Source organism: Heptranchias perlo, chromosome 1 (assembly GCF_035084215.1).
Source record: "Heptranchias perlo isolate sHepPer1 chromosome 1, sHepPer1.hap1, whole genome shotgun sequence".
Lineage (NCBI taxonomy): Eukaryota > Metazoa > Chordata > Chondrichthyes > Hexanchiformes > Hexanchidae > Heptranchias > Heptranchias perlo.
The window spans coordinates 136,642,018-136,654,517 of NC_090325.1; the positions used below are offsets into that span (position 1 = coordinate 136,642,018).

General features: G+C 41.9%; 1 protein-coding gene across 2 annotated transcripts in view; it reads right to left on the bottom strand.

Annotated features, from left to right (window-relative positions):
- Positions 1–8,969, bottom strand: part of afap1 (actin filament associated protein 1) — a 276,822-nt gene extending 267,853 nt beyond the window's left edge. For both annotated transcript variants that reach the window (XM_067991293.1, XM_067991286.1), the window contains exon 1: positions 8,639–8,969. In XM_067991293.1, coding sequence (XP_067847394.1) covers positions 8,639–8,681 — 43 coding nt within the window. In that variant the 5' untranslated portion in view covers positions 8,682–8,969. The remainder of the gene's footprint in view (positions 1–8,638) is intronic.
- Positions 8,970–12,500: the final 3,531 nt, after the last annotated feature.

Here is a 12,500-nt window from a genome sequence, read left to right on the forward strand (position 1 = left end):
CCCTGGCGACCAAGCTAACATCAGTGAAGTTACTGCATGGAGAATCACAGGCATGCCTCCTACAAGTCTGTGCTGCAGCGCTGATCAAATGGTCTATGACCGTTTTGGACTTTCAATAATTAGGTTTACTGTACAGGAAACTATCCATTCTGTTTTACTGAATGAATTCTTTTCATAACAATCCATCATATCCAATTTGAAAATAGCTGTCTCATCACTTTTAAAAATCAAGCTCTATTAGTCATATACACTCTCACCACATGATGAGTTTTTTTGTCTTGGCAGATTTGTTCACAGTTCACTGGCTGGTTAATCTATCTTAAAATACCAAGCGACTGCTGCATCTTGTGCATCTTAAGCATAATTAATGTTGCATTTATATTTCAGGAGCTGTACGGCACCTTTCAGTGGTGCAGGAAGTGTCCCACTTTTATTGTGAATCAGTTTCTCCAGTGCCAAAGGCACCTGTCTTAAGCCCTTTTATACTGATGCTTGTTTAGGTTGGATTTCAGGAAACCCGTGTCTGTGAGCTAACTCCCCGTTGTTCACACTATTAAATCCAGCTCACTTATCGTGGCAACAAAATTACAGACCCAATTTTTCATGGGTTTATGATCCTGCTACCAGGATAAGGAAGCTGGGGTTTAGTGCTGCAATCACAGTGAACAGGCTTACTCCGCACCAGCCTCCTGGAATCCAACCTAAACAAACATCATATAAAAGCAGCTCTGATGTTGCAAACAGTGATGTTTTACTAAGAGCTTCCTTCCCAATAGGTGGAGAAAATGTGAATAGGCCAGCGAACAGCAAACCATTTTGCTTGTGACCGCTTCAGCTCCTCAGCTCACCATAGTCAAAAAGCACGGTCACCTCCAACAACAAGCCTTTATGTTGCCATCGGAAGCAGTGCTGGCACTGGTCGTGTAGGTCAACACTACCCTTTTTTGGTGGAATGCATCGGTTCCAACAGCTCTGGTGTCGCCTGTAGCGGCATTACAGCTGGCATCACCACCCCAGGTTATGGAGGGGGAAAACTGGTCAGCATTCCTGTTACTGATATTTTCAGCAAGGAACATTGGGAAGCTGTGAATGGCTGGACCAGTTTGGGCTTGGCTGTGATAATCTAGGCTGACACTCCAGTGCAATACTGAGAGAGCGCTGCACTGTCGAAGGTGCCGGCTTTCAGATGAGAGATTAAAGCGAAGCCCCAGCTGCCCTCTCAGATGGATGTAAAAGATCCCGTGGCAAAGTTTTGAAAAAGAGCAGGGGAGTTCTTCCGGTTTCCCTCAACCAGCACCATCAAAAACAAGTTACCACTGGGCAGCCAGAGCCGGTGGAATTATATACCAGCAGATCAACGCTTTCTGGAGGGGAGAGAATTGTTGAGAAAAAAAATGATAATCTTATACAAGTCAGCTACTCACATTTCAGCAATTGAACACATCAATATAAAATCTGGTTTATTGTTTGTCACAGCAGAATAGTCACACCTCAGAATTTTACACGAGACATCCAGCCAGAAAAATGGCAACTCCTCCCCTGTTCATTCATAAAAACACACAATGTGGGAGAACTTCAGCCCCTGAATTTACTATAATTGCCATCCACCCTGGCTGTAAACACTATTGAAAATATTTGATGTTGGCAACCCAAAGCTAAAAACTTATGCAGAATTTCCAAATTAAATGTCATAAATTTAGGAGATGTTTGAATGAACAATGAGTAATTTTTAAAAATATCTAATTATGAATTGTTACAATTAAATAATATCCTCAGGATTGTAGCATCTTCTGAAGAGGGGGAGAAGACAAAAAGATTGCTGTAGCTGCAAGTGTATTAAGGGCTATTGCTGACATAAACTATTGTAAATTAAATCCCACAATTCTTCTATCATTTGGAATCTCCTCTGTCCAGCTGTGTAACTTACAATTAATTATTTTCACTCTCTTTTAAACCCATTTTCTCATTTTACATCCCTATCGATGGTGCAGCCCCTTCATTGGTTCAGTGGACAAGATGGTGAGGACTATGGGCTCCTCCATGTATGCCATTTAATGACCAGCCAACAAGCGATGCACTTTTGCAGGGCATGACCACTCCCGCTCACTTGTGTTCCTGTTTTCATTCATTTACCTTCTGTGGCACCAACATTTCTGGACCAAGCAAAGTTCCCATTTTGTCTCAATAATCACAGCCAGTGCACAAGCCTCACAAGACCATCAGAGAATCCAGACTGCATTCTCCTCCTCACTATAGTATCTGAGGCCATTAGATTGTTAGGGAATGTAGATAAGTTCCCTTCCTGCCTTCAAGCTGTCAGTGATTGGACAGATACATAACCCAAGAATTTGAAAGACCCTGGTTCCAATTACAGACATTCAATAGTTGCAATGATGGCAGTAAATATATAGGTTAGAGATAATGACACTTTGTTCCTGCGTGCTATCATTTTTTAAAGTTAGCAAACATCACTGAACCAAATTTGAACATTTGAGAATAAACAAAGAATGGTTCTTCAAGCCACCATGACAGATGTATTCATGGTCTTGAATTGATACATTGATTTGATTCCATTGTCAAATATACAACCATGTTCTGATGAAAGATTCTGCCTGAAACAAACCTTTCTTTCTCTTTCAGTTGGTGACAGTTCATTTCCAGCATTTGCTATTTTTATTTCAGATTTCCAGCATTCAGTTTTTCTTTTTAACTCCAAAATTTAAAGTGAATAAATAAAAGCTCTTTCTGCATGATGCCAAAAGAAAACATTTAAATCAACTAGAAAAGGGAATGCAGTAGGTGTAGTGCATATGAATTTTCAGAAGGCTTTTGATAAGGTGTCTCAGAGGAGTCTTGTACAAAAATTCTGACACATGGTTTAAGAAGAAATGTAGCAGCATGGATAGAAACACAGAGTAGGATTGGAGCACAGTTGGAAGTGGTGTACCCCAGGGGTCAGTGTTGGATTAATTTTTGTTCTTGAATACACACACACACACACACACACACGCGACTTGGACTTAGGCAAAGAGTGCACAATATCGAAATTTGCTAAAGATTCAATGGGCTGAATAAGAAACGACTATTTCCTTTGGTTATGGGATCAGTAATAAGGATGAGGAATCGTCAATTTAAAATTGTCAATAAGCAAGGAGAAAGGTTAGACAAATTTCTTTATACAGAAAGTTTCGGAGCATGGAATGCTCCAGTGCAGGAAATAGTTCGGGAAAGGCCATTGCTTTTAAGAGTAAAGAAAGAACTTTCACATCCTCAGAATGTTCCTATGTACTTCACAGCCAAAGAAGTACTTTTTGAAGTGTAGTCACTGTTGCAATGTTGTTACTTGTTGTAGCTTGCCAAGCAGCTGGATGGAGGCTGGTGGAATTGCATCTATTATTCTGGTTGTGGTCTGGCTTACTTTAGTTATAGTTAAATGAGTTGTGTACATTCCTTCATCGTGCTGGCATAAATTTGCCAAGTGTATAGATATATAAAAACTAAATTAAGGAGGGGCATTTCTAACCACCTGGTAGCTACTTTGAAATTGGGTGGGGAGAGCATACCCCAGGTAGGCATTCCCATCGACTTCAAGTTGGATCCCATTTCCCAGGCAGTATGATAAAATAAGAGAAGCAATGGTAGACCTATTAAGACAGATATTATATTATCAAACTACTGATTTGCTGGTAGATCTTCTGCCATCAGGGATGGAAACCTCATTGGGGACATGTTCCACCAGGTCCTGCTCCACTGTATACCCACATCCATCTTCTAGTATAATTTCCAGCAGATGCCAGAAGTGCCTGTCGAAACACGGCTGGCAATATTCTTAGCAGGAGGTTAAAACAAAATGAGATCATACATTACATTTTCCATCATTACAGTCATAGCAATGCTTGAGGCAAGTAATGGCATCCAGCATTACTATGGCTAATGGAACTAATTATAAAGTTGTAATCCCCCTCCCAGAGGGTGCGGTCGATTGTCAGGCAAATCGATGCACTCCGAAAATCAGCAAAATTTACTGGTCCAGGAAAAGTTCCCCTTATTAAGTAATTTGAGACACGTGGTAAATGTAACATGTTTGGGAGGAAAAGGTGACTTTGGACCTATGGTTCCCAAAGCTCTCCGTCACTAAGGTTTTCCTCATGTCATGTCTGGGTCTGTTGTAGACAGATAGAGATTGATTCCTATTATTAGTCAACAATTCCATTATGTGTGCATCCTTCCAGACCCCAGGGGGAGGGATCCCAGTGCCGTGTTAGTGTTAGGGGTAATGTTACAAGGCTCTGCTGGTTGGTAAGGATCTCACCAGGTGTCAAACGCAAGTCGAAGGATCCAGCCCATTATATTATACTTGAGCAGCACCACATCCACCAGCTTAAACATCAAGTCACTCCACCGTCGGTGCACAGTGGACTATCTACAAGGTGCACTACAGCAACTCACCAAGGCTTCTTCGACAGCACCTCCAAAACCCGCGTCCTCCACCACCTAGAAGGACAAGGGCAGCAGGTGCACGGGAACACCATCACATGCAAGTCACACACACCATCCTGAGTTAGACGTATATCAGTTGTTCCTTCATCGTCATTGGGTCAAAATCCTGGCACTCCCTACCTAACAACACTGTGGGAACACTTTCACCACACAGGATTGAAGCGGTTAGGGATGGGCAACAAATGCCCAGCCTTGCCAGCGATGCCCACATCCCAAGAATGAATATATAAAAAAATACCCCTATCTCTGTCCTGGATTCAGGTCTAATGAGACTCCACCCCAGAACTGAAATTACTCTTTGATGAAGGAGAATGAACTTGCATTTATATAGGGTCTTTTACAACCTCAGGACATCCCAAAGCACTTTACAGCCAATGAAGTACTTTTGAAGTGTAGTCACTGGTGTGATGTAGGAAACATGGCAGCCAATTTGCGTACAGCAAGGTCCCACAAACAGCAATGTGATTTTTAGTGATGTTGGTTGAGGGATAAATATTGGCCCAGGACACTGGACCGGGGAGAACTCCCCTGCTCTTCTTCAAATAGTGCCATGGGATCTTTTCACCAATGTCCTTCAGTTTCATTCTTTCACAATGTTTGAGCGATGATGATGACTAAGGGGTGACCTGATAGAGGTCTTTAAGAGTAGGTTTGACAGGGTAGACATAGAGAAGATGTTTCCACTTGTGGGGGAGGCCAAAACTAGGGGCCATAAATACAAGATAGTCACTAATAATTCCAGTAGGGAATTTGGGAAAAACTTCTTTACTCAGAGTTGTTAGAATGTGGAACTCGCTGCCACATGGAGTGGTTGAGGCAAATAGCATAGATGCATTTAAGCGGAAGCTAGGTAAGTACGAGGGAGAAAGGAATAGAAGAATGCTGATAATGTTAGATGTAATAGGGTGGAAGGAGGCTTGTGTGGAGCATAAACACTGGCATAGGCTGGCTGAGCCGATTGGCCTGTTTCTGTGCTGTAAATTCTATGTAATTATCAATGTATCATTTGACGACCAGCATGGTAGAAGGCGAAACGGATTGACCAGGGTCTTTTTTCATTCAGCAATTCTTAAGGTCCTATTATTTACAAGGGGGAATCAGGTGGGATCTTTAAGTTGCTGCAGGTGGGCAAATCCTGCTGTTGCTGCAAAATTCCACACTGCCTTGGAAGGCTCCCTGCTGCAGGTGGGAGCACTGCTGGAAGTCTTCCAATAATATTCTAATCTGGCTAGGATTTTTGCCTCCAGCAGCTTTGCCACCATAAGCAAGGTGGAGAGGACCTTCCAGCCAGCCTCTGAATTCAGCAGGATCAGTGTTTAGTTCAAGAGTAACTGGAAGTCCCTCTGCACCATATTTTCTTGTGGCATTGCTGCTAGAGAGGAAATTACCTGCTATAATATGCGCTGATGTGTCACCCCAGTGAATAGATAATTAACTTCCAATATCATTTTTTATTTTGCTTAAGTAATCCCCATGAAGAATAAGGTTACTTTTTCTTACAGTAAGAAAAGTCGACAATAACACCTGTAATATAATCAGTAATAATGATTAAAACAACAAAAGCCCACCAAATGGGGTAAATATTAAAGGTAAATACTAAAATTTCCTCCAACTAAATATTGGGAAGACTGACGCCATTATCTTTAATCCCCGCCGCAAACTCCGTTCCCTAGCCACCGACTTCATCCCTCTCACTGGCCACTGTCTGAGGCTGAACCAGACCATTCACAACCTTGGCATCCTATTTGAACGAGATGAGCTTCCGACCACACGTCCGCTCCATCACCCTAACATCGCTCGTCTCCGCCCCTGCCTCAGCTCATCTGCTGCTGAAATCCTCATCCATGCCTTTGTTACCTCGAGACTCGACTATTCCAACGCTCTCCTGGCCAGCCTCCCATCTTCCACCTTCCATAAACTTGAACTCATTCAAAACTCTGCTGCCCATATCCTAACTCACACCAAGTCCCGTTCTCCCATCACCCCTGTGCTCGCTGACCTACATTGGCTCCTATTCCGGGAACGCCTCGATTTTAAAATTCTCATCCTTGTTTTCAAATCCCCTCATGGCCTCCCCCCTCCCTATCTCTAACCTCCTTCAGCCCAACAAGACCTCTGCGCTCCTCCATTGGTGGCCGTGCCTTCAGCTGCCTAGGCCTAAGCTCTGGAATTCCCTCTCTACCTCTCTCTCCTCCTTTAAGATGCTCCTTAAAACCTACCTCTTTGACCAAGCTTCTGGTTTCCTCTCCTAATTCCTCGTTATGTGGCTCGAGAATGTCAAATTTTGTTTGATAATTGCTTCTGTGAAGTGCCTTGGGATCTTTTACTACGTTAAAGGCGTTATATAAATGGAAGATGTTGTTGTTGTTGTAACTATGGTGTAATGCTCCAAAATGGTGCTTTTCCCCCGACAAGCCAGATCCTTTGAGATGGTACTTACTTATACCATGTAATAGTTGTCATTATATTTCTTATTTCACCTTGTGTGCATCCTAAAATAACTACAATATTCTGAAATTATTCCATGGTGCTCTATCAGATGCTAAGAGGAATGGTAAAATTCCTAAAAATTGTCATGTGATACTTAATATTATAAAAATCTGTAGGTAGCTTATGAGTATATGAATATTTTTAAATGCATAACAAAAGATTAGTTGCTGTGCGTAAATAAATTCCATTTGAAGGTTAAGAGAACTCTTATCTCTATTTTAAAATGTGATTTTAAAATAAAATTGTTGGACTATAACCTGGTGTTGTAAGATTCCTTACATTTGTCCACCCCAGTCCATCACCGGCATCTCCACATCTCAATTAATGAAGGATGCAAAAACACTGCTTATCTTCCCTGTGCCTTGATGTACCACAGGCATGGAATCAATCACTCTCCGCTAGGATGCAATTGTTTACATCACACAAGGATCACCTTTGTACAATCCATTCATCTATCTCCTTGCTTTCAGGAGAAGCACTCACTTTTTCTGCCACTCTTTCTCAAGAGTGAACCTTTCATTAGCTAATGGACAATGTTGAAAAATGCATAGCACTATTACAATAGCCTAAAAGGGACCAAGTGTTCATATTGTCTTACAAATTATCATTTTCTTAAAGTTCAAAAAGTGATTACATTTATTGACGTACAGCCATTAACTCAAAAGACAAAAGATGCTTGAATACTGATGTGTGAGATTGATTAGGGCAGATCTGAATGACAATCAACACTTTCCCTTACCAGAAGAAATACTCTGACAGAGAATCTGAGCAATAATGTTTTAAACTGCCCTCTGGGCAGGTGATTTCCTCTCTCCCCTGGGTAATTCCCTGCATGTGGGTGTGTGCCCAGCATACACAATAAGCAACCCTGAGATTGAATCTGTACATCATTACCTTCCAAACAATAAATCATGTGCAATCCCACCCTTTAGATGCTTTGTTTGGCTGTCCGGTGTTCTCCTTACATCCAAATTACCAGTGTGCAATTAATTTATTCTTTCTGGGTTAACTAGCTAAAATGAACAATGATTGTCTGATATACTGTAATGGAAAGTGAAAATTAATACTAGCAAACCATATATCAAAATCTGGTGCGGACATCATATGATTTTTTAAAAAATGATTTTGATTCGCAGCGTGGACCACGCAATACGATACCTAGCTTTTTTTAAAAAAATCGTTTGCGATATATGCTGAAGTTGAAAATGACCAACAAAAAGAAAAGGTTTAGCTCACAGCATACTGCGGATGTTGTATTTAGCTCATCAACTGAAACTACCACAAATGTCAGTAATAGTCATTTTTGTTCATATTTCGAAATCCTCCCCTGAATCCTTCTATCACAAAAACGTAAAGCGCTTGCGTATATTTAAGGGCAATACATTGAGTTAATAAAGTCAAACTCCACTGATACAGTTCTCCTTTATCACACAAGCCGTAATAACTGAAGTCAAATTTGGCCGTTTCTTTTCCCACTTGTCTTTACATGTCCTTACTGCTTTTTTTTAAACTGACAGATTCAAACATGTTCAATTCTGTCAGTTAATGGGACTGAATCCGCACGATTGGTACAGTGCAATTTAACTCTAAACTGTGAGTCTTCGTCATTACACAGCAGCACCTCCAAACTGTGCGAAGTGGAGCCTACCTTTAATGCACGTTTCCATTTCCAGTTGTTTTTTCTGCTCCATGGCTCCAAGAGCAACACAGTTGCAAACCACAGTGAGGGACAGTGTATCGAGCCGCTCCGCTCGCTACAGTGAGGGACAGTGTATCGAGCCGCTCCGCTCGCTACAGTGAGGGACAGTGTATCGAGCCGCTCCGCTCCGCTCGCTACAGTGAGGGACAGTGTATCGAGCCGCTCCGCTCCGCTCGCTACAGTGAGGGACAGTGTATCGAGCCGCTCCGCTCCGCTCGCTCGCTGCAGTGAGGGACAGTGTCGTGTATTGTATCGCTCCGCTCGCTGCTCCTTGTCTCGCGCTTTCCTCTCGCTCTGCAGCCAGCTGTCAAGGTTTGCGGAATGAGTGACTTGTGATCCAATCAGAAATGTCTATTGGTTCAAGGTCGCCAATAGGCGTGGGGCCCAGTCCTAACAATTGTTTGAGGCGGTGATTGACATGACGATTAACCAATCAGAATTTAGAAATCGAGAACGGGCCGAAACCTGTCTAACCAATCAGAGAGGAGTAGAGGCAGCACCCGCCTTGTTCCCACATTGATTGACGTTACCAAGAACTAATCATCACACGAAAAAGGAAGCGACTTGAACCAATTCCGTCGAGTATGGACGAAGTGTAGGACGGTATGTTGCATTACTCAGTAACATATCATGCACCTTTTTGTGTTGTGAGTCGATGATATACACACTGGAGACTGGCCCCAGGAGATATCAGGCCTGTCAAAGGTCTATGGACTACTGCCTTCAGGAATAGGGAGGGTACAAATGGTCAAACATGTTAATACATGTGCTGTCTTTTTGAGGTCTTACTGGTATGTTTGAAGTATAATAGTAGCTCATAATTTCTAGTGATACATGTATCTATTATATATTTAAAAAGGTCCCAAGATTCCTAAGGTATCTAACTGGTATCTTGTGCATCCCCCATTTCCATTTCCCTACCATTGGCTTCAATGCCTTCAGCCGTTTAGGCCCTAAGCTCTGGAATTCTCTCCCAAAACCTCCCCACCTCTCCTACTTTAAGGCGCTCATTAAAATCTACCTCTTTGACTAAGCTTTTGGTCACCTGTCCTAATGTCTCCTTTGGCTCGATGTCAGTTTTTAGTTGATTATGCTCCTGTGAAGTGCCTTGGGACATTTCACTACATTAAAGGTGCAATATAAATGCATCAGTAGCTGGCTCTGTAAACATAATGTTCCATGACAGTTTGAATGCAATGTGGTGCCACATAACGTTACGTGACAGCCCATATGGTTTCCTTCTGGTATGTTGAGGGTTAATAACCAAAACAATAATGGCCGACTCTGCATGATATTTCAGGTTCTGGCCAACAAGTGTTAACATGGAGTAGGCTTAAGTTTTTGAGGCAGCCATGTTGGTAGGAACATAGGAACAGGAGTAGGCCATTCAGCCCCTCGTGCCTGCTCCACCATTTGATAAGATCATGGCTGATCTGTGATCTAGCTCCATATACCTGCCTTTGGCCCATATCCCTTAATACCTTTGGATGCCAAAAAGCTATCTATCTCACATTTAAATTTAGCAATTGAGCTAGTATCAATTGCCGTTTGCGGAAGAGAGTTCCAAACTTCTACCACCCTTTGTGTGTAGAAATGATTTCTAATCTCGCTCCTGAAAGGTCTGGCTCTAATTTTTAGACTGTGCCCCCTACTCCTAGAATCCCCAACCAGCGGAAATAGTTTCTCTCTATCCACCCTATCCGTTCCCCTTAATATCTAATAAACATCAATCAGATCACCCTTTAACCTTCTAAACTCTAGAGAATACAGCCCCAATTTGTGTAATCTCTCCTCGTAACTTAACCCATGAAGTAATTCTAGTAAACCGACGCTGCACTCCCTCCAAGGCCAATATGTCCTTCCGAAGGTGCGGTGCCCAGAACTGCTCACAGTACTCCAGGTGCGGTCTAACCAGGGTTTTGTACAGCTGCAGCATAACTTCTGCCCCCTTGTACTCTAGTCCTCTAGATATAAAGGCCAGCATTCCATTAGCTTTCTTGATTATTTTTTGCACCTGTTCATGACACTTCAATGATCTATGTACCTGAACCCCTAGGTCCCTTTGGACATCCACAGTTTTTAACTGTTTACCATTTAGAAAGTACCCTGTTCTATCCTTTTTTGATCCAAAGTGGATGACCTCACATTTGTCTACATTGAATTCCATTTGCCACAATTTTGCCCATTCACCTAATCTATCAATATCCCTTTGTAATTTTATGTTTTCATCTACACTGCTTACAATGCCACCAATCTTTGTGTCATCGGCAAACTTAGATATGAGACTTTCTATGCCTTCATCTAAGTCATTAATAAATATCGTGAATAATTGAGGCCCCAAGACGGATCCCTGCAGGACTACACTAGTCACATCCTGCCAATGTGAATACTTACCCATTATCCCTACTCTCTGTCGCCTTTCGCTCAGCCAGTTTCCTAACCAAGTCCGTACTTTTCCCTTGATTCCATGGGCTTCTAATCTAGCTAACAGTCTCTTATGTGGGACCTTATCAAATGCCTTCTGGAAGTCCATATAAATAACATCCATTGACATTCCCCTGATCATTACTTTAGTCACCTCTTCAAAAAATTCAATCAGGTTTGTCAGGCACGACCTACCTTTCACAAAACCATGCTGGCTCTCCCTGATTAACTGAAAATTCTCGAGGTGTTCAGTCACCCTATCCTTAATTAGAGACTCCAGCATTTTCCTCACAACAGATGCAAGGCTAACTGGTCTATAATTCCCCGGTTTCCCTCTCCTTTCTTAAAAAGCAGAGTGACATGTGCAATTTTCCAATCTAGAGGGACAGTTCCTGAATCTAGAGAACTTTGAAAGATTAGAGTTAGGCATCTGCAATGTGCTCACCAACTTCCTTTAAAATCCTGAGATGAAAACCATCTGATCCTGGGGATTTGTCACTCTTTAGTGCTATTATTTTCTTCATTACTGTTGTTTTACTTATGTTAATTTTATTGAGTCGCTGTCCCCGATTCAATATTAGTTTTCTTGGGATTTCCGGCATGCTATCCTCTTTTTCTACTGTAAATACTGACGCAAAGTAATTATTCAACATGTCCGCCATTTCCCCGTTGTCAATGACAATATCCCCACTTTCAGTTTTTAAGGGACCAACATTGCTCCTGACCACCCTCTTTTTCCTAATATAACTATAAAAGTTCTTCATTTTGGTTTTGATATCCCTTGCAAGTTTCTTTTCATACTCTCTTTTTGTAGCTCTTACTATTTGTTTTGTGACCCTTTGTTGATCTTTGTATATTTCCCATTCGCCAGGATCTGTGCTATTTTTTGCCTTTTTGTATGCCCTTTCCTTACGTCTTATACTGTCCCTTACCTCTTTAGTTGTACATGGCTGTTTTTTTTGGCAAGTAGAGTTCTTGCCCCTCAGGGGTATAAACCAGTTCTGTATCTCGTTAAATGTTTCTTTAAACATTTCCCACTGATCATCAGTCGTTTTACCCATTAACAGATTTATCCAGTTTACTGTGGACAGTCTCTGTCTCATCCCATTGAAGTCGGCCTTACCCTCGTCTAGAATCTCAGCAGCTGACTCACTTTTTTCCCTTTCAAACACTACATTGAACTCGATCATGTTATGGTCGCTATTGGATAGATGTTCACGCACAGTTAAGCTGTTAACTAAATCTGGTTCATTACTCATTACTAAATCTAGTATGGCTTGCCCCCTTGTTGCCTCTAGGACATACTGCTGTGGAAAACTATCCCGAACACACTCAAGAAATTCACTACCTTTCTGACAGTTGCTAGTCTGCTTTCCCCAATCTATGT